Here is a 25,784-nt window from a genome sequence, read left to right on the forward strand (position 1 = left end):
AGTTGGGGCAAAGGAAAGTAACCGAGGAAGATGCACAAGTAGTTAATTCGAGAATATGTAAATCTTGTGGATGCAAAAAGCGAAGCATCTTTTGGGATTTGCCTTATAGGAGCTCTAACATGATTCGGCATAATCTTGACGTCATGCATATTGAAAAGAATGTCTTTGATAATGTATTTAACACAGTTCTTAATGTTAAAGACAAAACCAAAGACAATCCAAAAGCACGTCTGAATATGATAACCTATTGCGATAAACCTCAGTTGGCAAAGGATGCTAGTGAAAAATATTCTAAAACTGCATATACAACAGACAATGAAGAAAAAGATATCTTATTCATTGGGTGAAAGGTTTGAAGTTTCTAGATGAGTATGTTTCAAATCTGGGTTAGGCCAAGAGGTGTCCCAGAAGAAGTGTAGGAAAGTTGGAATCAACTTTGGAAAGATCCCAAGTGTGTTAAAAAGTCAGAAATAAATGGGAAAAATTGTTGTGGCGGTAGGAGTGGAGTCTCCAGTAGGACTCACATAGACGGATCTGTCTCCCTTGAGGAGCATCGCAAGAGACTTATAAGTATATCATTTATGTGCTATCTAATAACTGATAGTATGCAAGTACAACTAATCACTGGTATGTGGTAGATTACATGGTTGCATCTTACAAGTACATTTTGACTTGGATTGTCAAGGAATCTGTTATGTTTTACTCATAAGCTGTAGTACAAATTTAGCTTTTCTTTGGCCCCTATTAGTCCCACTATCAACTAGTCATTCGTTGTTCTAGCTCCAATGTTAATGCCCCTGTCACCAAAGCCATCATAGCAAGCAGACAAGCAAATTACTGTAGCACTTGTTAGCACAGGTCAGAACATTAAAATTAACGACGACATCCCTTATTGGATACCAGAGAATATAGCATCTTTCACTTGTAAATCTGTATGGAAAAATTGAGGAGAAGTAGATTTATCACTCTGCTCATACTACCTTATCTCTAGCTATCTTTCTGTTTATTTTAATAACTGATTGCTATTATATATTCTGTATTACTACTACTATAAATGTATTACTACTACTGTTAATTTATTCTTGAACAAAATAGTTTAGAGTACCAACTTAATTATAACCTGAGTTTATTTAAAGTTGATGTCTTTCAATCAAATAGTTGAGGTCCATTTGTGCATCTTTCTCATGTTCATTAAGTAGAATTTTATTAAGCTTCACTCTGTTATTGCATATACAATAGTCATCCCCATGTTCCAAAAATCTCCAATATCATTTCCAAAGAAAATCACTCTTTGAAGGGGAAGAATGAATTATTAATTTAACTTGACTGTGATTACAGAGTATAGACTATAACTGCTGCCAATGTTATTTAGATGAAAAGGAAGAAAACTAAACTTCTGAATTACTACTACTTCTGACTGTTGCAATTGTTACTTATTTTAGAGCTTAAATTGTTGTTTCTCCATCATTTATTAGCTATCAAAAATTTCTAACTCTTGTTACTCTATAGAAACATCTCTAAAAAGAAGAAAAATAAATTACTTTTTGTATAGGCTGTTGAAAAGGGTCGAAACCCAACACCAAGTGAAATACATTTGTACGTCCATGCACATGGGCATGATGGAAAATCTTTTCTTGATGAGAAACCTCGAATAAGACCAATATTTTATAATCTTATTTCTAAAATTTAAAAAGAGATAGAATTAGTGTAATTTAGAGAGAAAAATTATGTTTTCAGAAAATGCTGATTGTTCTGCATGATGCTTTGCAACTCATGCATCCACAAAATGGTGTTCTATAAGTTTGACAACAAATTCAAGCAAAGTTGATAAGTCAAAAGTTCTATTGTTGAACTTTTGTATTTTATTGAGAGGCGGAGAGAATTTTTCTCTCTTAAGAGTTCCATTAATTCTTGTAACATTTCTTTGGTAGATGATAACTTTTTGCTCGCACTACCACATCAGATTCTTTTGCATCCTTTCGCCTTATTCAACTAACTTGTATATTCTATGTATATGGCTTGCACTATTTATTAACTTTAACTGTTTTTATGTCAAAGATATTGGTTATTATATCGGTTTATGTTATATATTTTGTCGGTATAGAGAAATTTTACGCTGCAATATAAATTGTTGTAGTCGATTACTTATCCTCTTTTTCTGCTATCAATTCATGCTTACCAGGCAGTTGCAATTGCCTTTCGATAACCTGATAATGTGAAAAATTCACCACACGACACGATTAACGTATAAGTATATTTTTTTAGCCGTTCCCAAAAAATAGTAGCAGACAAAATATATATTTTACTATATACTCCCTCCGTTTCAATTTATGTGAACATGTTTGACTGGGCACGAAGTTTAAGAAAAAATGAAGACTTTTGGAATTTGTGGTCCTAAACAAGTCAAAAAGGGCCCAGAGTATTTGTGTGGTTACAAAAGCTTCTCATTAAGGGTAGAATTGTAAGTTTAAGCTAAATTATTATCAAATTTAGAAAGAGGTCGTTCTTTTTGGAACGGACCAAAAAGGAAATAGGTTCACATGAATTGGAACAGAGTGAGTAATGTATTATATACATATAATATACATATTTCATACGGTTTTTGAAATGGGACTTCTTCCCTGAGGTGGATTTTCCAAAATTAATATTTTGTAAGTGACTTTTGCATTGTTGTTGTTGGTATAGTTGCATCGAAGTTTATTTTTTTTTTAATTTAATTTTTTGCCCCAAGCACAAATCATTGTTACATTTATCGAATATCTTCTCCACTACTCTATATATTCTTCACTATGAATCAATAACATAACTGTTACTATGGAACGATTATATTAATGCAAAATTTTATGCCGAGTTATATTTTCTTATGTAAAGACCAGATAAGCCATATGTGTTTTAGCTGAGAAGAGTGCATTCAAAGTTGAATCCTAGTTTGTAGATAGATTCTAAAATGGAAGAACGAGCTCTTTTGCTCGCCCCTATCTCTAAAGGGGCGTAAGCACTTCACTCGCTAGGGGATGGGATTCATTCACTTGCATTCCTGCTAGCACTATAAAAAGCTCCGGTCTTAACGCCCCTACTACTGCTGTGCAGCCTTTCCTCGGGTTCGTAGAGAAAGAAAAACTTGGTTACGGGAACCGAAGGTTAGACCGACTACTTTAGTAGAGCAACACCTAAAAAGGACGTTTACTGATTCTATTCTTCTGGATGCGCTCTACTTTCACTAATGTTGGATATGCAGCTTGCAATTACTAATTGCGCTTGCATTAGTTATACCAATTTTATTATTATCATCATATAGTATTTGCATTAGTTCATCTAACAAGTGAAGCAACAAAAAGAACACGACGACTCTTCCAAGCTCTAGCTTAATTTCTTGAGAGGAATGTTTCAGTCTACAGTCTTCATGTAAGGTTCTAGTTTAATTTTCCATTATTAGAATATTGTAGATAAAGATTAGATTATAATTATAGTATCATATAATATTTTATTGGGACTTTTGTCCTCCCATAGTTTTGTCCTTGTAAGGCATTTAAGGCAAACAGAGCAATTTAGTCAATTAGACATGCTTCTATAAACTAACAGCAGGCTAAATTTCCAAGTAGTGTAAGCAAGAAAAAGGAAGAACACAATTCAAGGCTATTTTTAATGGAAAAAAACAAACGGATTTCCAACAATTAGCACAAGTATGCGCTCGTCACCTCACGTACAAGGCATTTCAATTATCACAATAACAGTCCTAAGGGAAGGTCCCCCACACAAGGTTAGACAAGCCACTTACCTCGAACCGGCTCAAATGTCAACCCGAAACCACGTTCTTGCCACGAGTATCCAACTCCAAATGGCCCAAATCTAATCAATTAAATTTCATAATGTAAATAACACTTCAAGTAACTGATTCTACAATTAAATTCTAAGCTAATACGCGAAATTAGGTAAAATGACCAAAACGCCCCTCAGGCCCACGTCTCGGAATAGGGTAAAGTTTACATTTTCAGAATCCTCATACTCTCATGAGTCTATGCATAACAAGAACACTGAAATCGGAGTTCAATTGATCCCTCAAATACCCCTTTTAAAGTCTATTAAACTCAAGCCCTAATTACCCACTTTTCACAAGTTTTCCACCACTAATTAGGTCTTTAATTACATACAAACAAGTTATGAAGTCAAGAATGTTACCTCCAAGTGATTCCCCTTGAATCCCTCTTCAACCCTCTTCAAAAAGCTCCAAAATCGTCTAACAATGGAGGAAACTAGGCTAAAATTTGCGAAATAACCCTTTTAAAACATTCTGCCTAGGTATTTTAATTCCTTCTTCGCGAACGCGAGGCTACTATCGCGAACGCGATGCACAAAAGTCCTACTGTTAAAAATGTGGCTGCCTCATCAAGCCGTTCAACTCCTGCTCATGCTATGGCACCAGTAGAAAAACCCGGAAAGTTTTCCGGAATAAAGAAGGCTTCTAGACCAAAGAATTACCCAAGCAAGAAAAAGTTCAAGGGTAATTTCCACAACTGTGGAAAATCTGGGCATAAGGCCGTGGATTGTCGTGCACCAAAGAATGATGTACAAAAGAAAAAGAAGAAGAAAAATCAAGCAAACATGGTTGAAAATGTTGAAGACATGGAGGACTTGTGTGCCATGTTGTCTGAATGCAACTTGGTAGGAAATCCGAAAGAATGGTGGATAGATTCTGGAGCCACCCGCCATGTTTGTGCTAACAAGGAGTTATTTTCTTCTTATGCCCCTGCAGGTCCCGACGAGACAATCTTCATGGGAAATTCATCTACGGCCAAAATTGAAGGAGTTGGCAAGATTGCGTTGAAGATGACGTCGGGAAAAATAGTGACTCTAAACCAAGTCCTCCATGTTCGAGAAATTCACAAGAATCTTGTGTCTACCTCACTTCTTGTCAAGAATGGATTCAAATGTATTTTTGTTTTCAATAGTGTTGTACTAAGTAAGAATGATATGTATATAGGAAAAGGTTACCTGAATGAGGGCCTTTTTAAGCTAAATGTAATAGCAGTTCCTATCAATAAAGTGAATGCTTCTTCTTACTTGCTTGAGTCAAACACTTTATGGCATTCGCGTTTAGGTCACGTAAACTTCAAAACATTGCGAAAGATGATAAATCTAGAAGTATTGCCAAAATTTGATTGCATTAATTCCAAATGTCAAATATGTGTGGAATCAAAGTATGCTAAGCATCCTTATAAGTCCGTTGAAAGGAATTCAAGTCCTTTAGACTTAATTCACACAGATATTTGCGACATAAAGTCAACACCATCTCGCGGTGGGAAAAAGTATTTTATTACTTTTATTGACGATAGCACGAGATACTGCTATGTTTATTTACTTAATAGTAAAGATGAGGCAATTGATGCTTTCAAGCAATACAAGAGTGAAGTTGAAACGCAACTAAACAAAAAGATCAAAATGATAAGAAGTGATAGGGGTGGCGAATATGAATCTCCTTTTGAAGAAATATGTTTGGAAAATGGCATTATTCACCAAACAACTGCCCCTTACTCTCCACAATCTAATGGAATTGCGGAGAGGAAGAATCGAACGTTGAAGGAGATGATGAATGCATTGCTAATAAGTTCTGGCTTACCACAGAACTTGTGGGGGGAAGCTATACTTACAGCTAACCGAATAATCAACCGTGTACCTCATAGTAAAACACAATCCATTCCTTATGAGAAGTGGAAAGGAAGGAAGCCTAGCTTGAAATACTTCAAAGTGTGGGGGTGTTTAGCTAAGGTACAAGTTCCTAAACCTAAAAGGGTTAAGATAGGTCCAAAAATGGTTGATTGTGTGTTTATTGGATATGTAACCAATAGCAAGGCATATAGATTTCTGGTTCATAAATCAGAAAATCCAGAGATTCGCGTTAATACGATAATAGAATCAGATAATGCATAATTCTTTGAAACTATTTATCCGTATAAAAAGGAAAGTGAAGTGACCTGCCAAAAGTCAAAACGACTTCGGGAGGAAATAATAGATGATATGCCTAATGAAGAAAATTCGAGAAGAAGTAAACGTCAATGGACATCTACTTCATTCGGTCCAGATTTTCTGACTTTTCTGTTAGAAAATGAGCCTCGTACCTTCAAGGAAGCAATGTCTTCCTCAGAGGCACAATATTGGAAAGAAGCTGTCAATAGTGAAATAGAATCCATATTGAGCAACCATACTTGGGAATTGGTTGATCTTCCTCCAGGTAACAAAACGTTGGGTTCTAAATGGATTTTCAAGAAGAAAATGAAAGACGATGGTACTATTGACAAATACAAGGCAAGACTTGTTGTCAAAGGATTTAGACAGCGAGAAGGTCTTGACTATTTTGACACATACTCGCCGGTAACAAGAATTACATCCATTCGGATGCTAATAGCGTTAGCCGCCTTGTATGATCTTCAAATCCATCAAATGGATGTAAAAACAGCCTTCTTAAATGGTGATTTAGAGGAAGAAATCTACATGGACCATCCTGAAGGGTTTGTGGTTCCGGGAAAAGAAAAGAAGGTGTGTCGACTTGTTAAGTCTCTTTATGGACTAAAACAAGCACCCAAGCAATGGCATGCAAAATTTGACCAAACAATGTTGTTAAATGGCTTTAAGATTAATGAATGTGATAAATGTGTTTACATTAAGAACGTTCCAAATCATGTAGTCATTGTTTGCTTATTTGTTGATGATATGCTAATAATGAGCAAAGACATTGCCGATATTCAAGCTACTAAACGCATGCTTGCTAGTAAGTTTGATATGAAAGACTTAGGAGTTGCCGAAGTAATTCTAGGAATTAAAATCCAGAGGACTCCTCAAGGTCTAGCTTTATCTCAATCACATTACGTGAAAATGGTACTTGAAAAATTCAAACACTTGGAATTTAGAAGTGCAAGAACTCCAATTGACTTAAATCATCATCTCATAAAGAATAAAGGTGAAAGTACGTCTCAATTGGAGTATGCTCGTGTGTTGGGAAGCTTAATGTACATCATGAACTGTACATGACCTGATATAGCTTGTGCGATAAGTAAACTTAGTCGATTCACAAGTAATCCCAACAAACATCACTGGGTAGCAATGAAACGAGTTATGGGATATTTGGAATATACCCAAGACTACGCTTTGCACTACAATAAATATCCTGCGGTTATCGAAGGATATAGTGATGCTAATTGGATAACCGGCTCATCAGAAACAAAGTCCACAAGTGGATATGTGTTTACTGTTGGTGGAGGAGCAGTATCTTGGAAGTCTTCCAAACAAACGTGTATCGCTCGCTCTACAATGGAATCAGAGTTTATAGCGTTGGATAAAGCCGGTGAAGAAGTTGAATGGCTTCGGAATTTTTTAGAAGACATTTCGTTCTGGCCAAAACCTTTGGCTCCTATTTGCATACATTGCGATAGTGAGGCTGCAATAGGACGGGCAGGGAGCGTTATGTATAACGGAAAGTCTCGTCATATACGACGAAGACATAACACCGTTAGACAACTACTTTCTAGTAGAATTATCACTATTGATTATGTAAGATCAAAGGATAATGTGGCGGATCCGCTTACAAAAGGCTTAACTAGAGAGGGAGTTGAGAAATCATCTAAGAGAATGGGACTATGGCCGAGGACAAGTCAACATGGCGGTAACTCTACCTAGAATTTTGGATGTTCCGAGATCTAGGTTCAAGGAGCTCAAACAAAGTTGTGATTGACCGGTTCAACATTGTCAAAATAAAATCTTTGGTCCATTCTCGTGATGAAGACAATGTTCAGTAACAAGGATAGAACTTTACACGTTCTTTAATGATTACCTAAGTTTGATGCGGTATTTATCAAATAGTGTCAATCTAAAGGATTACACGTTTAGGAATCACCTATGTAAGTGTGAAGTGGAAGCCGCTTCAATGAGAATTTTGTAAGGCCAATTCTCTACGCACTTATGAAACCAGGCGGTGTTCATGGCTAAAACGAACACAACAATGAGAACCAAAAGACGGTTAAGGGTTGGTTGTGTGACATATGGTTGTCTAGGTATACACTAAAGTTCGACGGTTCAAAGATATCAAATCTACCGATTGACCGAGTATATCCGACATATGTTCACTGCGGAAAGTTCAAAGGGAAACCTACTTATCCAGATGCAATTAATCCTTACTTGCAAAATCACATAGCTTTCATCTATGATCTTTCTTGATACAGCCATTCCCATTCATGTGGGGGATTGTTGGACTTTAAGCCATTGGGCTTTAAAGTAGAAGAAGTGTGAATTGGAAATGGAGGGAAATAAAATGGAGGGAAATTGAAAATTTGAAGAAGTGAACTTTTGTCTTGCACTTTGTCCCTCATTGGTGAGGGACAACCACATTTGTGTGTTTATATATAGAATCACTTCTTAAAGCTCTTAAAAGGAGTTGAAGATAATGAACCCTCGCGCCGTCGTCGTCGCTCGCTCGGCTCGGCTTCGGCTTCGGCTTTGGATTTGGATTTGTCAAATGATCGATCGATAAGATTATGTTTGGACAAAATTTATTTAATTATTTAATAATTAATTAAATGCCAAATCACTGCTGAAAATACGCCAGAACTCTGCTGAAGGTTCAGAGGGCCTCTCTGGCCGCGGTTCTGCCGCGACCGCAGTAGAACCGCGGCAGGCTGATTTAGAGAGCCTCTCTGACCGCGGTTCTGCCGCGACCGCGGTAGAACCGCGGCAGGCAGCGTATTCTTCTGAAAAGGCACATTTTCCAGACACCTCTTCTGATAATTGCCTATAAATTCTGAGGCAAGGCTCCATTTTCTACACACGAAAAACACTCCAGAACTTCTTTCTTTCATAATATACTGCATCCTAATTCGCAGTCTTTCTCTCTCAAATTCGTAAGTGTGATTTTGCTCCGTTCTTTGCGTTCGTTGGTATCCTGCAATTTGTATTGCCAATGTTGCAGGAAGGTTTATTCCGTTTTATCCTGGGAGGATTTAATCCATTACCTTGGCAACGTGTGAGGGGGTTAAAATTCCTTAAGGACACACAAGAAACTTGTGGACTCGGAATATTTCTGATTCTCTACTATTTTCCAGATTTCTTTAATTCTCCTAACAGTTTTTTTCTGATTTTTGGTTTAACACAGTAACGCTCACAGTTATTCCGTCAAGCTAAAGTCGAGTTCAAAAGTTTAATTATACTATACTACAATTCTAAGTAATAGCTAAATTATCAAGCAGTAGAATGATTATTATGTATTCAATAGAGACAAGTATTCCAGGGTTGTGATCAATTCACCAATCCTATTGTGTTCTAATTAACTCTTTCTCTCATACAATTCACTCATGGTTGCTAATTAATCAATAATTGCTCTCATAGCCTTCTCCCGAAGTACTATTCGCCTATTCAAAATAGACTAACGCCTATATTCCTATGAAATCAATCTATTAAGAACGCATTAAGATTACGATATTTAATTAAGCACGGTGACTAGGTATATTCCTATCCTAACCACAAATCCGCTCCCCCTAAGGGTTAATATCATGCTGTCTTCAATTCTTCTCTAATCTAAACACGGCTTTCCCAAACATAGCATAGATAGTAAATAGAACCTAAATGCTGGCCAGACAATTAAGCAATTAATCACAGAATTGAAGAAACAACCATATATTAGTGAATTATAACCGAGGTTAAGTCAATGTTAAACAACAATATTCATGGCTAAATCACAACCCCAGAACAATGGGTGTTTAGCCACTCATGATACTAGCAAACAATTGCATAAGTTTAGAATAATTGAAAATACTAGAAAAGATGAAGAAATCTGAGATGTTCTTGCTCCCGGATGTTTCTCGTGTGTCTTTTTCCTCCAAAGTGGCGTCTCTCCCCTCCAAAAATACGTTTAGTCTTGCTTTTATACGTGTTGGGTAGATCTAGGGCCGAAATAACCTTGTCCCGAGCGAAACTGGAGAAAATTCACGTCACCGGCGCCCTGGCTAGCGCCAGGCGCCCTCCACGGCGCTCCAATATTTTTAGCTACTATTTTTGGCGCCACAGGTAGGGCTGGGTGCCACCTGCGGCGCCCAAATTTGTAAGTTTCCCGATTTCGTTCGTTTTGGCTTTAATTTTGCGCGTGTTGCCCCCAATTACTCCCGAATCATTCCTACACATAAAATAACTTCAAATTAATATAAATCATCACATTTACCATCCCAAATTCACGAAACAAAAGTAAATATGAGGCGATATACATAGAAATATATATGCTTTAAGCTAAACATCAACACCCTACACTTAAAATCTTGCTCGTCCTCGAGCAATGGGACTATCTAATAAACCCCCAACTACGTACATGTCTCAATTATAGAGGAGCACCTTAACTTTTAACCACATACTATACCCTTGACTATGATCAATACCGGCACACAAGCATGAACACATAAAATTTCACATTCTTCCCGTTTAAGCATGCCCAAGTATAATATTTCAATTCAATTAATTCCAACAACCTATTTGTCACCACCCAACCTCAAGAGCCAACTTGCAACCACTAAGCACCCTCAACTCATGCACTTACCCAACAAGAAAGTTTACGACATCACCAATCATTCATGAGATCATGTGCCCTTACCAACAAACGAAAGAGTGAAAATATACTAGTCCACACATTCAAATGTGCTTTTGAATATAAATTAAGGACATCACACAATTGAACAAAATTCGCTCACTCCTACAAAGAGTTCATATGCATCCCGTGGTCGTACCATAAGCTTGCCCGTAGTGTATATCTCCACTAATTTAAGCTAGCCAGATCTAGGATCAATTAGGACTTTAAGGTTGTAATGTAGGCTAAGGGACGGGTATGATACATTTACAAAATAGTGACTAACCCTCCTAAGCACTTTAATACACTACATTTATAATTCAAGCACATATTCTTCTCAACCAATTCACTTGCCATATACAACATAGCCCTCTTTTCAATTAAGCACTTCTATAATTCCACTAGCACAAATCATTAAGAATTGGAGGTGTGTATTTTTCTACATACTTTCACTATCATTTTTTTTCTTTTCTTTCAATTTTCCTTTCTCTTTCTCTTTTTTTTTCTTTTCTTCACACACTCCATACATTAAAGTTCATCGGTTAGTGACCTTTGATTTCAACTTTAGTGCACCAACGGGCCCTTCCATGGTTCCACTCAAAAGCTACTCCCCAATCTCTAACCTTACTTCTTTTAGTGACTAAGTGTCTTAGGAGGTAAAGGTTAAATCAATATCCAATTAAGAGCAAAATAGGAGTATGGCTTGTAATGTGGGTGCCAAAAGAAAGGTCTATAGGCTCAAAGGGGCTAGCAACGGAAAATTTTATTTTCTTATGACAAGCACATCCATGATCAAGCAAGAAAATGCCTACGTCATCTCCTATATTAGCACAACTTACAATTTCGCTTCAATTAACACACGGGGCAAGTTTTAGACTACACAGGATAGCACAGAAAATCACAAATCCTCGCAAACACGTTGCACATGACTCAATCAAGACGGTTCTGTTCAAGTCTCAAGTCAAGCAAGCACACATAATTGAGAAATTTAAGCAATATTGCACTATGTGGCATACAAGTCAAACAACTGAGAAAAGGCGTCACAAAATAGGCTATTTACTTTACTTAGGCTTCACAATTCAAACCAAATATACGGGAAAACAGAATGTATGTCATAGCTTAATGTGCCAGCATCAACCATGTCAATGAATATCTCAGAGCGACTCAGATTCTTCCTAAACTACTCCTAAAAAAAAATAAAGTGTCCGGTTCGAGCTACATCCTTGGAAAAGAACCGGTGCCCAAAGAAAAACCAAGGAATACTACCTAGCTATTCTAAAAAAAAATCTTTTTGGTATTTTTAATTGGACTTTATCCCTCAAGAAAATTGTCCAAAAGATCCATTGTCGGGAAAAGTCAAAACTTTTTCAATTTTCATTTTTTTTAAAACATAGACTATGTCTACTACGAGTTCTAAAAGAAAAACTAAATTAAAAAAATAGTTTTATACAATTACACTTCAGAAAGTAGTTTCTCTATCCCACACTTATATTATGCATAGTCCTCGATGCATGATCATAGAAAAAAAATATTAAAACAAGGGTGAGAAGTACTCCTTGAGACCCTCTCCGGCCTAGCTCGGACATGATCCTCAATATTAAGGGTCGGGACGACCCCACACTTAAGCTCAAACATGCTCCCCAGCTTCAACTTCGGGTACTCAGACTTCCCCTACTCTGCAAAATAAAAACAACACAAAACTTGGCACAAAAAAAATTAATAAATCCAAGGTATACAGGTTGGGTTGCCTCCCAACAAGCGCCTTATTTATAGTCGTGGCACGACTCTGCTACTCTGCTCAGGCTCGGCGCTTTCTCTTCTTCTTTCTCCCATGAAGTCTAGCCTTTTTGCACACTCTCGGAAGGTCTCCTTCTTTCATCTCTGGCTCTTTTCGCAATCGTCTTTACACACTCAGCTTGAAACACCACCTCCTCTAACTCAGTTGTCCCATCTAGATCACTATAATTCACATACTGACTCTGCTCTATTCCCTTCAATTCGACCACAGTAATCATGCACAAGTCCTCATAATGCTTAGGGAGCTTAAGTGCCTTGTACACATTAAAAGTGACCTCCTCATCGTCAACTCTCATTTTTAACTTCCCTGCCCTCACATCAATAATTGCTCCACCAGTAGCTAAGAATGGTCGCCCCAAAATAACGGGCACTTCCTCCTCTGCCTCGTAATCAAGAACAATAAAATCAGTAGGAAGAATAAACTTTTCCACTCGAACTAACACATCCTCAATAATTCCTTCTGGCATGACTAGTGACCTATCTGCTAACTGTAAAGTGATTGTAGTAGGTCTAAGCACCCCTAATCCGAGTTGCTTGAACAAAGAGGATGGCATCAAATTTATACTAGTCCCCAAATCACACAGGGCTCTACCAACTTCTTGTTTTCCAAGAGACAAAGGAATTGTGAAACTCTCAGGACCCTTCAACTTAGGACGAAGTTTACTCTGACCTCTGGCACTGCACTCTTCAGTAAGTGCAACTGTTTCGAACTCTGCATGTCTTCGTTTGTTTGCCACAATAGCTCTGAGATACCTTGCATACTTAGGCACTTCCTGCAAAATTTCCACCAAAGGCAAATTCACACTCACTTGGCTCAAAATATCTAGGAATTTCTTGTACTTAGCATCATCTTTTTGCTTCTGCAGTCTTTGTGGAAACGGAGGTGGTGGCCTTATCTCAATTACTGGCTCGGGTCCTTTATCATCTTTCTCATTCCCCTCAACTAGCTTGGGAACTAATTCTCCTTCAGGATGAGTTGTATTCTTCTTTTTCTTTGGAACTTCTTCTAATGCTCTTCCATTTCTCAAGGTAACCGCATTGACTTGAGCTTTAGGATTAGGCTCAGTATCACTAGGAAGAGCCCCAACTGGTCTAGTGTTTTGAGCACTGGCAGGCTGTCCCATTTAGCGCTCCAAATTTCTGAAATCGGTCCTGAGCTGTTGATTGTCAAGCAACAACTGCTTCAACAAATCATTCCCATTATCTTCTACCTATTGAGGTGGCTTCTGAGGTTGATTGAAATTTCCTTGGGGTCTATAATGATTCTGATTCGGCTGATTTCCACCCTATGAGAAGTTGGGATAATTCTTCTAAATTGGGTTATAAACGTTCCCATATTGTGCATTCTGATTCATTGGACCCCTGCTCTGTTGTCCCACATAGTATATAGATTCTGGATTCGTGGGGCACATGTCACTCATATGATTGTCACCACATAGTTCGCAGTAAAGAGACATCTGTTGTACATGTTGCATCTGTTGTGTCTGTTGCATTGTCATTCTATTCACCTGGTTTGCCAATTTTGCTATATCAGCTCTCATGGCCAAGAAGTCATCAAGCTCAATCAACCCGGCTGCCTTCTGTTTACTTGCCTTGCGTGAATCCCCATCTCCTTGCCAGTTATGATCATTAGCAGTGAAGTTATTCAGCAAGAGTTGGATTTCACTATATGGTTTCGCCATGCAACTAACCCCACAAGCTGAATCAAGATTCATCTTTAAGGCCTCATCTAGCCCGGCAACAAATGTGTGTCCCAATACCTCATCAGTCTGACAATGGTGCGGGCAATCTCTGAGTAGCTTCTTGTATCTTTCCCAGGCTTGACGAAGTGTCTCGCCATCCCGTTGTTCGAACCCAAGAATCTGACTCCTCAATGACTTTGTCTTCTTGGTGGGGAAAAACTTGATTAAGAATTTCCTTGCTAGATCAACCCAAGTGTGGATTGAGTTCGCGGGCTCTTTCTGTAATCATTCCTTAGCTTCCCCCAGCAGTGAAAAGGGAAAAAGTGTCAGCCTGACATAGTCCTTGGAAACGTTCGGATAATTGCAGGTGTCCGTAATTTCCAAAAAATTCTGAATGTGCCTCTGCGGATCTTCATGAGATAGACCCACATATTGCCCTATGGACTGAATCTGCTGTACCATGTACTTTTTGAGTTCAAAATGCCCAGTGATCTCAGGCTTCACAATCGCCTGAGTCATATTAGCAAGATTGGGCCTTGCGGCTTCTATCACCGCACGCTCTGCATTACCTGCCATCTCTATTGGCTATGGTTGAACTACGATGTCCAACTCTCTTTCTATTCTAGTTCTTGCTTCGACTTCCCTCCTCACTCTGTGAAGCGTTCGTTCAATTTCAGGATCAAGAGGAAGGAGATTGTTTGTGCTTCTACTCCTCCACATTCAAGAGAAGAGCCTGTGTTAACACAAACAAGGTAGACTGAAATTAAAACTTGAACAAATAACTAATAAAAGCTTAAGTCAGCAAAGTAGCTAATTTTTAAGTCCCCAGCAACGGCGCCAAAAACTTGTTGCTCCCAAACGCACACGCAAGTATACGTGGTCGTACAAGTAATAAAATGATAAGTCGAGTGTCGAACCCACAGAGACTTATATTAACTACTCACTAACTCACCAATATTTTTATTCCGTCGAGCTAAATTCGAGTTCAAAAGTTTAATTATACTATACTACAATTCTAAGTAATAGCTAAATTATCAAGCAGTAGAATGATTGTTATGTATTCAATAAAGACAAGTATTCCAGGGTTGTGATCAATTCACCAATCCTATTGTGTTCTAGTTAACTCTTCCTCTCATACAATTCACTCATGGTTGCTAATTAATTGATAATTGCTCTCATAGCCTTCTCCCGAAGTACTACTCGCCTATTCAAAATAGATTAATGCCTATATTCCTATGAAATCAATCTATTAAGAACGCATTAAGTTACGATATTTAATTAAGCACGGTGACTAGGTATATTCCTATCCTAACCACAAATCCGCTCCCCCTAAGGGTTAAGATCATGCTCTCTTCAATTCTTCTCTAATCTAAACACGGCTTTCCCAAGCATAGCATAGATAGTAAATAATACCTAAATGCTGGCCAGACAATTAAGCGATTAATCACAGAATTGAAGAAACAACCATATATTAGTGAATTATAATCGAGGTTAAGTCAATGTTAAACAACAATATTCATGGCTAAATCACAACCCTAGAACAATGACTGTTTAGCCACTCATGATACTAGCAAACAATTGCATAAGTTTAGAATAATTGAAAATACTAGAAAAGATGAAGAAATCTGAGATGTTCTTGCTCCCGGATGTTTCTCGTGCGTCTTTTTCCTCCAAAGTGGCGTCTCTCCCCTCCAAAATAGGTTTAGTCTTGCTTTTATACGTGTTGGGTAGGTCTAGGGCCGAAATAACCTTGTCCCGGGCGAAATTGGAGAAAATTCACGTCACCGGCGCCCTGGCTAGCGCCAGGCGCCCTCCACGACGCTCCAATATTTTTAGCTACTGTTTTTGGCGCCACCTGTAGGGCTGGGCGCCACCTGTGGAATTCACAAGTTTCCCGATTTCGTTTGTTTTGGCTCTAATTTTGCACGTTTGGCCCCCAATTGCTCCCGAATCATTCCTACACATAAAATCACTTCAAATTAATATAAATCATCACATTTACCATCCCAAATTCATGAAACAAAAGTAAAATATGAGGCAATATACATAGAAATATATATGCTTTAAGCTAAACATGAGCCAATTAGTTAACATTTTAAACTTTTTTTTAAAGAAAACTTTCCACCTCTATCGGTCTATTGACATTTTGTCAAGATAAAAAATATAAATACTTTTCAAAAGATAATTCAACCACTAACGCTCTTACTTTGCACATCTTAAGTTAAAATATACTCTAAATTTATCAAAACACTCTTTTAATGTAAGAACCGACTTTTATTTTTTCATTTGCCTTTCTCTTAACCTTTACAGTTGACTAGATTTCACCCTCTTGACAAAAATAAAATAAAATAATGGTAGTAAAAGGAAAAGAGAGAAATCGATGTAAAATGTTGATAAATTAGAAACCTTTGCAATTGACAAGTTTTTTTTTGCATTCATAGTTTGAATCCTTCTTCTGACAGAGCCAAATTATTCTTTTTCTTTACATAAAATAATAATAATAATAATAATAATAATAATAATAATAATAATAATAATAATAATGCTTGAGCATCAAGCCTAATTTGCGGTTATGTCATAACTAAGCTAAACTTCAAAGGAAGTTTAACTAATCCCCCTTAATTGATTATTATTGGGGACTAACACTGTCTCATACTCTTAGATAACAATACAAATGTACAAACATCAATGCATATGGTATAATAACACCTATAAACAAGCACACATAAGATAATGGGCTGGCAAAAAGAGATTCATTACCTAACAACAGTAACCATTTTGATTTATCAGTAACACAAACACAAAATATAAAAAAAATTATTTTTCATTTTAATAGCCTTTTCAGTTTCCCCTAACCCTCTCCTTCCCAATCTTGTGTGTACACACACACGCACAAACACTATAATCTATATCTCTACCCTAATATACACACACATATTACCATAACCACAGTCCCCTTATTGTTTTTTGCCCTAGTCTCTCTTCTTGAACCCACTCTCGCTGCTCTCTCTCTCTCTCTCTCTCTCTCTTTCGCCTCTCTCTCTCTGTGTCTCACGCCATTCGTTTAATACTGCGCTTATTACATATTGAGAACAAACAATTTAACATCTATTGTCAAGAATTTGGTATTCACCCAATCCCCACCCCCAGGCCAAAACGGAAATATATTTCGTCGTATATTAAGAGTTTTGGTTTTGGCGTTATTTTAGAGCGGTTAGGGTTTTGTTGAGGATCTTATTGGGTTCTTAATCGCTCGCTGCTTTTATTTTTCTCATAATCGGTAACAATCAGTTTGTTAATGTTCTAATTTTTGATTATGTGGGTGATTTTTGCTGTGTAATATCTGGGTTGGTGGTGTAGAAACCCTAGGTTTTGTTGGGGTAAGTTGTTGCGGGTCTAGGGTTTGTGAATTTGTGAATTTAACTCCCCATTTGGCATGGTGGGTCGGTGAGTTTTAGGTTCTGTTTGGTTCATTACTCGTTGAAATCTTGTCGTGGAACCGAAAAAGGGGTATTTCTTCTGTAATTGCAATGATAGTCTGATAATTGCTCAAATTGTTTGATAATCCATCTTCTTTTGGTAAAAGAGATGGAGTAACAGAAGAAATTTGATTTATAGGTACTTGAATTTTGTTCATTTCGTTTTGGAAAATTACGTGGGGTATTAAGATTGGAAAACCCTTTATTGGTGTTTATTGGGTTGGCTTCGAATTAGTAAGCCAAAGGAAGGATTGTGATAGAGAGGTAAATTTGCCTCAAATATAAAGTGGAAAGCAAAAGTGCATGGTTGATTTCTTTTGGGGAATTTTAGATAGACTAATGTGATGTGGTTGTTTATGCAAATGGTTGGATAGGCAGGGTAAAAGTTCTGGACATATTGGGTTCAGAAAGGAGAAAAAGTGAGTTTTAATAAAGTCTTGTTGTAGAGTAATCTGATCATGTTCTACGGCGCCCATGGAAAGGAGTGAACCAGCATTAGTTCCAGAATGGTTGAGAAGTACTGGAAGTGTTACTGGGGGTGGTGGCTCTTCAAGTCCCCACTTTGCATCCTCTTCTTTGCATTCAGGTAATTAACTGTCAGCTGCTTTGAATTGTTTTCAGTCTTAATTAACTATAAGCGCTTGTTTAAATGAAGCTGAATGGTAGTAGTTAGTTTTGTTAATTACTTTAAGTATGACATTTTTGCACATTTGTGTTACTTTTGCTGCAGATGTTACTTTATCCACGTTGTCTTCTCGCAATAGATCTCCTAGGAGTGTTAGTGACAAAGATAGCCCACGTTCTGTGTTTCTGGATCGCAGTTCATCGTCGAATTCTAGGCGTAGTTCTAGTGGTACTAGTTCGAAGCATCCGTACAGTAGCTTTAATAGAAGTCATCGTGATAAAAATCGTGAAAGAGAGAAAGAAAGATCAGGTACTGTTGATCTGTGGGATCATGACTCATCTGATCCTCTGGGGAATATTTTAGCTGGTAGAGTTGAGAACAGCTTGAGGCGCTCTCAGTCACTGGTGTCCAGGAAACCTGGCGAGTTCTTGCCCCGTAGGACTGAGGACTTGAAAGGTGGTATTAGTAGCACCCATAACAGTGGTAATGGTATTCATTCCGGGGGAAGTAGTTTTAATGGTAGCCAGAAGGCGGCATTTGAGAAAGACTTCCCTTCTCTTGGGATTGAAGAGAGGCAAGTCACCAGAGTTTCATCTCCTGGGTTGAGCTCAGCAGTTCAGAGTCTGCCAATTGGAAACTCAGCTTTGCTTGGTGCTGATAAATGGACCTCCGCATTGGCAGAGGTGCCTCCTATAATTGGCAGCATCAGTATGGGGAGCTCAGCTTCTCAACAAAGTATTGCTGCAGCTCCAACAACTAGTGCTTCGAGTGGGATGGCTAGTCTTAACATGGCTGAAGCATTGTCACAAGCACCACCACGTGCCCGTGCCACCACCCAGGTAATTTATTTTTAATTGCCAGTTATTACTTATTTTGATAATTTTGGAAGAGGTTTTCATTTGTGTATGTTTTGCACAATTGTAGATCCCTGATAAGACACAGAGGCTGGAGGAATTGGCTATAAAGCAATCCAGACAGTTGATACCTGTGATACCTTCGACGCCTAAAGCCTTGGTACGACATCGTTATATGCACACAATGTTCATATACTTTAATAATGCATTTGACCGGGACTTATTTTTTCATTATGACTTCACCTATAGGGGTTATCATTACTGGGTTTGTTTGTATGCAGCTATAGAAAGAATTGGTGGGGGAGTACATTCATGATACAATTGAGAATTCCATAGTCATTTCTGGTTTTTATCATTTTGCAGTTGGTCATTGATTTAGCTCTATTGAACTTTTCTTTTTGTCACTTATGGATTGAATGCTAATACTCTTTTGTAGCAGTCTAAGTTATTATAGAATATATTAAGACACAGGAAGCTTCGAATATGAATGTGATAGCCAGGTTTCTGCAGGTCTTTGTGAATAGAAGTGCAACTAACTTGTGCTGGTTGTAGGTCTTTGATATGTCCTGATGGACTATTAACCATTTTATTATTCACAAATATATAAAGAGGCTATTTATTTGTGCTGGGCGGTTGTGTGGTGTTCACGCATTGTTGACATATGCCATTTTCCATGTTCATAATATCTTGACCTGTACATTGTCTTACGCCTTGAGCTGCTTGAGTGCATGTAGCGGGTTTGAAACCCAGTTGGCTATGTAGCTTTGCAAGATACAAGGAAACATTAAGCTATTCAAGATTTCCTGGTAACACATACAAGAGCTTATCTTCAATGCACTAGCTTTAGAAGATTGTAGGATGTGGTTACACCCTGATATAATAAATAAAAATTGTGGGAATTTCATTGTACAAATTGATATAAACCATGATTAGTTGTGTAATTAATAAGAATCATTGGAAGTGTGGAGTTGTGTGACAACTATAGTTCAAATACATGCCTTGATACAAGTGTGAGGGTTCTTTTTTCCCATTCTTGTTGTCAAGGACTTGCATCCTCTTAATATCTGAATTCTACTTAACTTCCAAACAATGTTGCGCTTCATGATTTGGATAATCCTCTAATTAGTGTCTCACTATCGACACTATCTTGCTCTGTAGACCTATTTTTCCCTTTATGATCTAGATGATGCCCTCATCAGTGATTCATTATCTTGCTCTATAGACCTTTGTCTTTCTTTAATTTTTCTTTGAAGCTTTTTAAAATCTTGATTGAAGTGAGAATCAATTGTTAATGTCTTTATTACTTGTACTTTGCCTTCAATTGTATTTGATCCACACATTATTGTATTGGTTGAGTAGAATCATGTCTATGATTGCCTTTTGTTTTATCCACCTGCTGATGTTGCTTGTATATGTAGACGATTATATTGGTGAAATAAGTTGCTCGGACACGGGTGCGGATCTAGGGTCGGATCCTTCGAGATGTAAATTCTAAGATTTTGGGGTAAGGATCCTAGTATGGATACGGGTGCGGGGTTTCCGGCAAGTAATTCAAAAAATATCTCTAAATTATGATATTTTTTGTGGAATACTCACATATAGCTTGTAAAGTGTGATTTTCTTTCTTGTTCTCAAGTTATAGATAAGAAAAAGATTGATTTCCGAGACAAGGTAAGCTATTTCTCCAAATTTACCCTAGTTTTGGGTCTGATTTTGAGAATCAAATTGTATCTCGTCTCGGATTTCGTCCATCATGGTCAAAGTACCCAAAATTGTTTGACCAGATTCGGTACGGATCCCATACCCACACCCACACCCATACCAATGTCGTGCCGACAGGGGTGAGGCACCTAAATTGTCGTGTTGGAGCAAGTTAGCTGGTGAAGCAAGATACCTAGCTTAACTAAGTTGCTTGGACTTGGGTGCGGGTGTCCGATACGGTGCAGATCTAGAGGTCGGATCCCTCATGATCTAAATTCTAAGATTCGGGGGTATGATCGATGTATGGGTGCTGGGATTCGGCTAAAAATAATTCAAACATCTAAAGGTGGAGTTATAAAAATATGTCTAAATTATGAGACATTATTTCGGAAACTTATAAGGTGTTCCGAGAAGGAGAAAATATTGATCAAAAGGAGAACCCGAGAAGGAGATAAAAGAAAAAGGACTAACATAGAAATCTCTAATACAAGGTATTCCATTTCTTCAATTTTACTCTAACTTTTATTTTGATTTAAAAAATCATTGTATCTTTCCTGGATTTCTCCGTCGAGTTTGGTCAAAGTATCCAAAATCGGTTGACCAAATCCGGTACGGATCCTACAGCCGCACCCACGTCGTGTCGACATGGGTGCGGCACCGAAAGTGAAGAGTCCGAGCAACTATCCAAAGGAAAATGGTCAATAAAAGATGAACTACAGTTGTCAAATAAACAAACTAGAATGCAAAATTACTGGAAGCTCAGTAGGGGAAACTTTTGAGGGATTGATTAACCGGGGAATGCTGCTAATTCATCTTGGGGACAACCAATGTTTTATAGTGAATGATCATGTATTATGTTTAATAAAACTTGGAATTTGCGTGTAAATTATGGCACTTGAACTTTTATTTTCCCTATGTAATGTCATAACCTTGTGGTTGATCACATTCATTGGTCAGGTGAATTATTTAGTCTCTTTAATAGTTCTTTGGCACTTGCAAAAGATAGTAGTACTAGAATTTAAATGGTTACTTGATTATGTTTGACCTGTTCATGTGACATTATCCTGTCCCAGCCTTTTGCCTCCCCACCCTCTCAGGGAGTGTATAACCATGAATATGTAAAACTTGGTTAGAGGAGCTTGTGACTTGTGACGCGAGTGTGTGCTTTTGTTGGGAGCTAGTGTGCTTTCCTAGTTCTATCTCACTGGAAAAGCAATATTAGAGAACAAACATAAAGGAATCAGATCTTCAGCTAATTACTGTTACATATTATTGTACCTTCTCTCCTCTAAAGCTTAACGCACTAAGGGGTCGTTTGGTTTGAAGACAAGTTATGCATGGATTAACAATGTATGGATTAGTATGTTCAAGGAAAAGACAAATTAAATCTAAAGAGTGAGGAGCTTTTTGTCAAATTTTGTTCAATCCATGTATTACTTTACCTGTATTCTTATTCTATATTCTCCCCTGCATAAAATAATAAGTACATTCCAGCATAACTTATGCGAGTATTATTTCATGTGGAAAACAAAAGAAGCAACTAAAAAACGTATATAATTGTTTGGAGTTTAATGCAGTGATGATGTTTCTCCGTGAACCTCTTGGCCAATGGTTCAATTTTCCTGCTGTATGTATGTTTTTTGTCATTGCAAAGTACCATAATGGTTCCTTCTCTGGCATAATCATTCATCTGTACTTGGGTCCTAGCGGTTCTGTAGCACTTGTTACTGTGAAGGGTATTATTTCTGATGCACTGTTTACCGCTTTTTCCACAAATTGCTTGTTCACTGGCACTCAAGGAGCCAAATTGGTAGCTACATTTTAGCTTTTTCTTTCTTACAGTATTGTAGCTTTTATGCATCTATATGTAGAAAAGACAGCATTATGTCTACTTGAAAGGAAAAAGGCTGGAATCCATCTATATGTTGAAGAATCTGTTTATTTTCCATTGTAGTTGTATCTTCCTCTAGTATTTGGATATAGAATTTATGTTCAAAGGTTTGTGCTTGATGGATAGTTGATATCCATGTTAATGGGAAGTAATTGTTTCCAGGTTTCCAGTTCTGCTGATAAATCTAAGCAACCAAAAGCCACAGCTAGGGCAAATGAGATGGTTGGATTAGCTAAGAGTATGCAACAACCTTTTTCCACTCAACTTCCAAATCAGCCCCGTAGTGGACAAGTCAGATCGGAAGCTCCAGCTACCTCCCATGGCAAAACTCTTCTGGTTCTGAAGCCAGGACGGGAAAATGGTGTCACCTCTTTATCAAAAGAAGCACCGAGTCCAGCTAACAACACTGGCAGTAGATTAACTAATTGCTCTCCTGCAGTGGCTCCTTCAGCTCCTGCTTTGACTAGTCCAACTTCGAGGGTGACTTCCCTTGAATCTAAAGCTGCTACATTGTCGCTGAAAGCACGATCTACTGCAGAGAAGAGATCTTCTCTGTCTCAAGCCCAAAGCAGGAGTGATTTTTTCAATCTAATGAGGAAGAAGACTTCATTAAATTCTTCTACTGTCCTTCCAGACTCTGGTATGGCTTCATCTGACAGTAGTGAGCAATCTGGTATTAAAACTAAAGATGAGGATAGTGCCTCATTGAGCCCTTGTGTTTCTGAAAATGGAAGTGAGAGAACCAGCAATGGAGATGCTCATGAATCTCAAAACCATGTTCAAAGACATAATGGTATTGAGGAGAATAACTCGTCCATAAATGGAGCTCTATATCCAGATGAGGAAGAGGCTGCTTTCCTACGTTCTCTTGGTTGGGATGAAAATGCTGGGGAAGACGAAGGCCTGACAGAGGAAGAAATTAATGCATTTTATCAGGAGGTAACCAACTCTACTTGCTGTTTTCTATGTTATGATAAGAGATACTTCCAGTGTTATATTAGTTATGTTAAAAGTTAAGCCATGATTAAGTTTTGCCTGCGAGTTTGATACTAGTGAGGTGTCGTGGAGAATGTTCATGGCATATGTACCTGAACATGACCCACAGCAAGTAAGTTTTGTTCTACAATTCTTTAATAGATGCTATCTGGTTCTGGTATTGGTCTTGTGGTCTGCCTCTGAGACGCGCTTTCTTTTATGTAAATTTGGAGCAGAGTTGTACCACTTAAAATTTAAGCCAGAAACTACACTGAAAAATAAAGCTTGTTTTCCCTTCAGACCGTGTTTGACTGAACTCCCTACTTCTGCAGTATATGAAACTGAAGCCTTCCTTGAAGGTGTACAAAGGTGCCCAGCCAAAGTGTTTGATGCTGCCTGAGATGCATGTTGCTACCAATCGTGGACCTGGTTCTTCCGAGTCGACTTCTTCTGAATCTGATGCTTGAATATAGTGATCTCGCACATATGGATGCACACAATTGGGTTTGTCAAGAGATACATCTCTTCTTTTTGTGATCTATTTTGTTTTGGAGCATCTCTGATGCATGTTGACAAGTGGAGGGTGGCTTTTGGAATTTTGAAGTTCAGAGAAGAGAAATAAGTTAGTCTGCTGGTGTCCTACTGGCTCAAAAGTAAGCTAAGGTATCAGAGGTAGCGTTTTATAAGTAGAGTTTAGGAAAATGTTAGTCTGCAGTGGATGATGCTGGGCAAATTGCTTCTTTTTGGAAATTTTTTTGTGCTTTTCCTTTCCAGTATCAATTGAAAAGGAAAGAGAAGGTTTTACGTTGTTTTGGTCAATTTTATGGGGAAGAAGGAAAATTGCAAAGTTCATTATAGAATTTTCTCTTCAGTCGTAATCACAAAGCTCGTGTTGATATAATCCTATCTATATTTTTGTCTTTAACTGTTTGGCTAAGTTTCTTTTGTGATATTAATATTTTCAATTGCAATAAGCTCACTTCTTAGAGCAGTTTGATGGATGTAGTAGGTGGCAGCTACGGGCAGGGAGATGCCTTTTGGGAGTATTACAGCGTGCATAGTTTCTGTTGAAGTGCTTTGACTGGTGGCTCTGTTGTTGGAGCATGTATTTTCCTTCAACAGTGATTGATCGGTTTTCTTAGAGTTGGAAGTAATGTAAATTGCCTGACTGATTTTCTTAAGCAGGTAATGAGGGGTTAATACTGCTTAATGGTGTTGAATCTTTTGGAAGAAAACTACACTATCCAGGTTCTGTTTCTGAGTACTAAAATTGCAATAAAAACAGAAGGTAAATGGATTCAAGTTGCATTTTAACCTTTTAAGTGCCGTTCTCTTCTTTTTCCCATTCAAAATTGCTCTCCTCTTCTCAATGTCCTAAGAACTTTTGAGAGAATTGAGAATGTCTTTCTGGACAGACGATTGACACCTCAATAGGGTAAAGATATTAGGGGGTATGGAACTTTATTTCATCTCTCTGAGGAAGGTTCACTAGTCCTTCTGCTTTGTTCTTAGGCAGGTCCCTGTAGGCCTATCGACCAATGACTGATGTGATCCCAAATTGCGTGATAGAAAAATTGGAGTAATAGAACAATTGATTTCGTTGTGGTGGTAAAAGAAGGATGAAATTAAGGATATCGCATAACTTGATTGTGTACAAAGGCAACTTGATCTCTGGCTATAAAGTTTCCAGTATTTTGCATCTAAGGAAAAGATAGAATCTTGCCCGGCAATAGCAACTGAGTCAATGGCAGATGGTCTTGGAAAGAACGATGCTTCTGATTCAAGCTTATTCATTTCTGCCTTTTGATTGAATCTAGAAGCTCAATTAGCAGATTCATTAGAAACCTTTCGACCAGCATAATCATTGAATTTCTCCCATATATAACCAGCATAGCTCTCATATGAGCGAAGGAACGCCTTCGTCCTTTCTCTCCATCTATGCTTAGGACCACACCAATCCATCCCGAACATGGTGGTTAAACTCTACAGGTATGAGAAGCAAAGCTTAGTTATCCGTGAACGAGAACTCGTTTTGCTTGTTGGCCGACTTATGATGGTTTCCTGTCTCAATTCAACCGTACAATCTTCAAGTGCCCCCCGAAAAGACTAATTCTTTTTTCCCCACTACTGCTATTAGTACTGCTTTTCACTGGAATGCCGCTTTGGAAGTTATATTGAAAGCA

General features: G+C 37.9%; 2 protein-coding genes across 2 annotated transcripts; one reads left to right on the top strand and one right to left on the bottom strand.

Annotated features, from left to right (window-relative positions):
• Positions 1–12,435: 12,435 nt before the first annotated feature.
• Positions 12,436–13,518, bottom strand: LOC109205582. The gene is made up of 2 exons (XM_019368298.1): positions 13,429–13,518; positions 12,436–13,341 (listed from the first exon to the last, which is right to left on the bottom strand). The coding sequence occupies exons 1-2, from the start codon at positions 13,516–13,518 to the stop codon at positions 12,436–12,438; spliced, it is 996 nt and encodes a 331-aa protein (XP_019223843.1).
• Positions 13,519–16,953: 3,435 nt separating this feature from the next.
• Positions 16,954–24,526, top strand: LOC109205585. Its single transcript, XM_019368299.1, has 5 exons — positions 16,954–18,141; positions 18,286–19,019; positions 19,105–19,194; positions 22,789–23,565; positions 23,934–24,526. The coding sequence occupies exons 1-5, from the start codon at positions 18,030–18,032 to the stop codon at positions 24,066–24,068; spliced, it is 1,848 nt and encodes a 615-aa protein (XP_019223844.1). The 5' UTR covers positions 16,954–18,029; the 3' UTR covers positions 24,069–24,526.
• The last annotated feature ends 1,258 nt before the right edge of the window (positions 24,527–25,784 follow it).

The sequence above is a fragment of the Nicotiana attenuata genome, unplaced genomic scaffold (genome assembly GCF_001879085.1).
Source record: "Nicotiana attenuata strain UT unplaced genomic scaffold, NIATTr2, whole genome shotgun sequence".
NCBI classification, from domain to species: domain Eukaryota; kingdom Viridiplantae; phylum Streptophyta; class Magnoliopsida; order Solanales; family Solanaceae; genus Nicotiana; species Nicotiana attenuata.

Bases quoted from the DNA above. Each gene is read 5' to 3' on its own strand.
- LOC109205582 (XM_019368298.1), bottom strand. From the start codon at position 13,518: ATGGGACAGCCTGCCAGTGCTCAAAACACTAGACCAGTTGGGGCTCTT. The intron at 13,342-13,428 runs GTTACCTTGAGA...TTAGTTCCCAAG, and splicing joins CTAAAGCTCAAGTCAATGCG to CTAGTTGAGGGGAATGAGAA.
- LOC109205585 (XM_019368299.1), top strand. From the start codon at position 18,030: ATGGAAAGGAGTGAACCAGCATTAGTTCCAGAATGGTTGAGAAGTACT. The intron at 19,020-19,104 runs GTAATTTATTTT...GCACAATTGTAG, and splicing joins GTGCCCGTGCCACCACCCAG to ATCCCTGATAAGACACAGAG. The intron at 23,566-23,933 runs GTAACCAACTCT...CTACTTCTGCAG, and splicing joins TTAATGCATTTTATCAGGAG to TATATGAAACTGAAGCCTTC.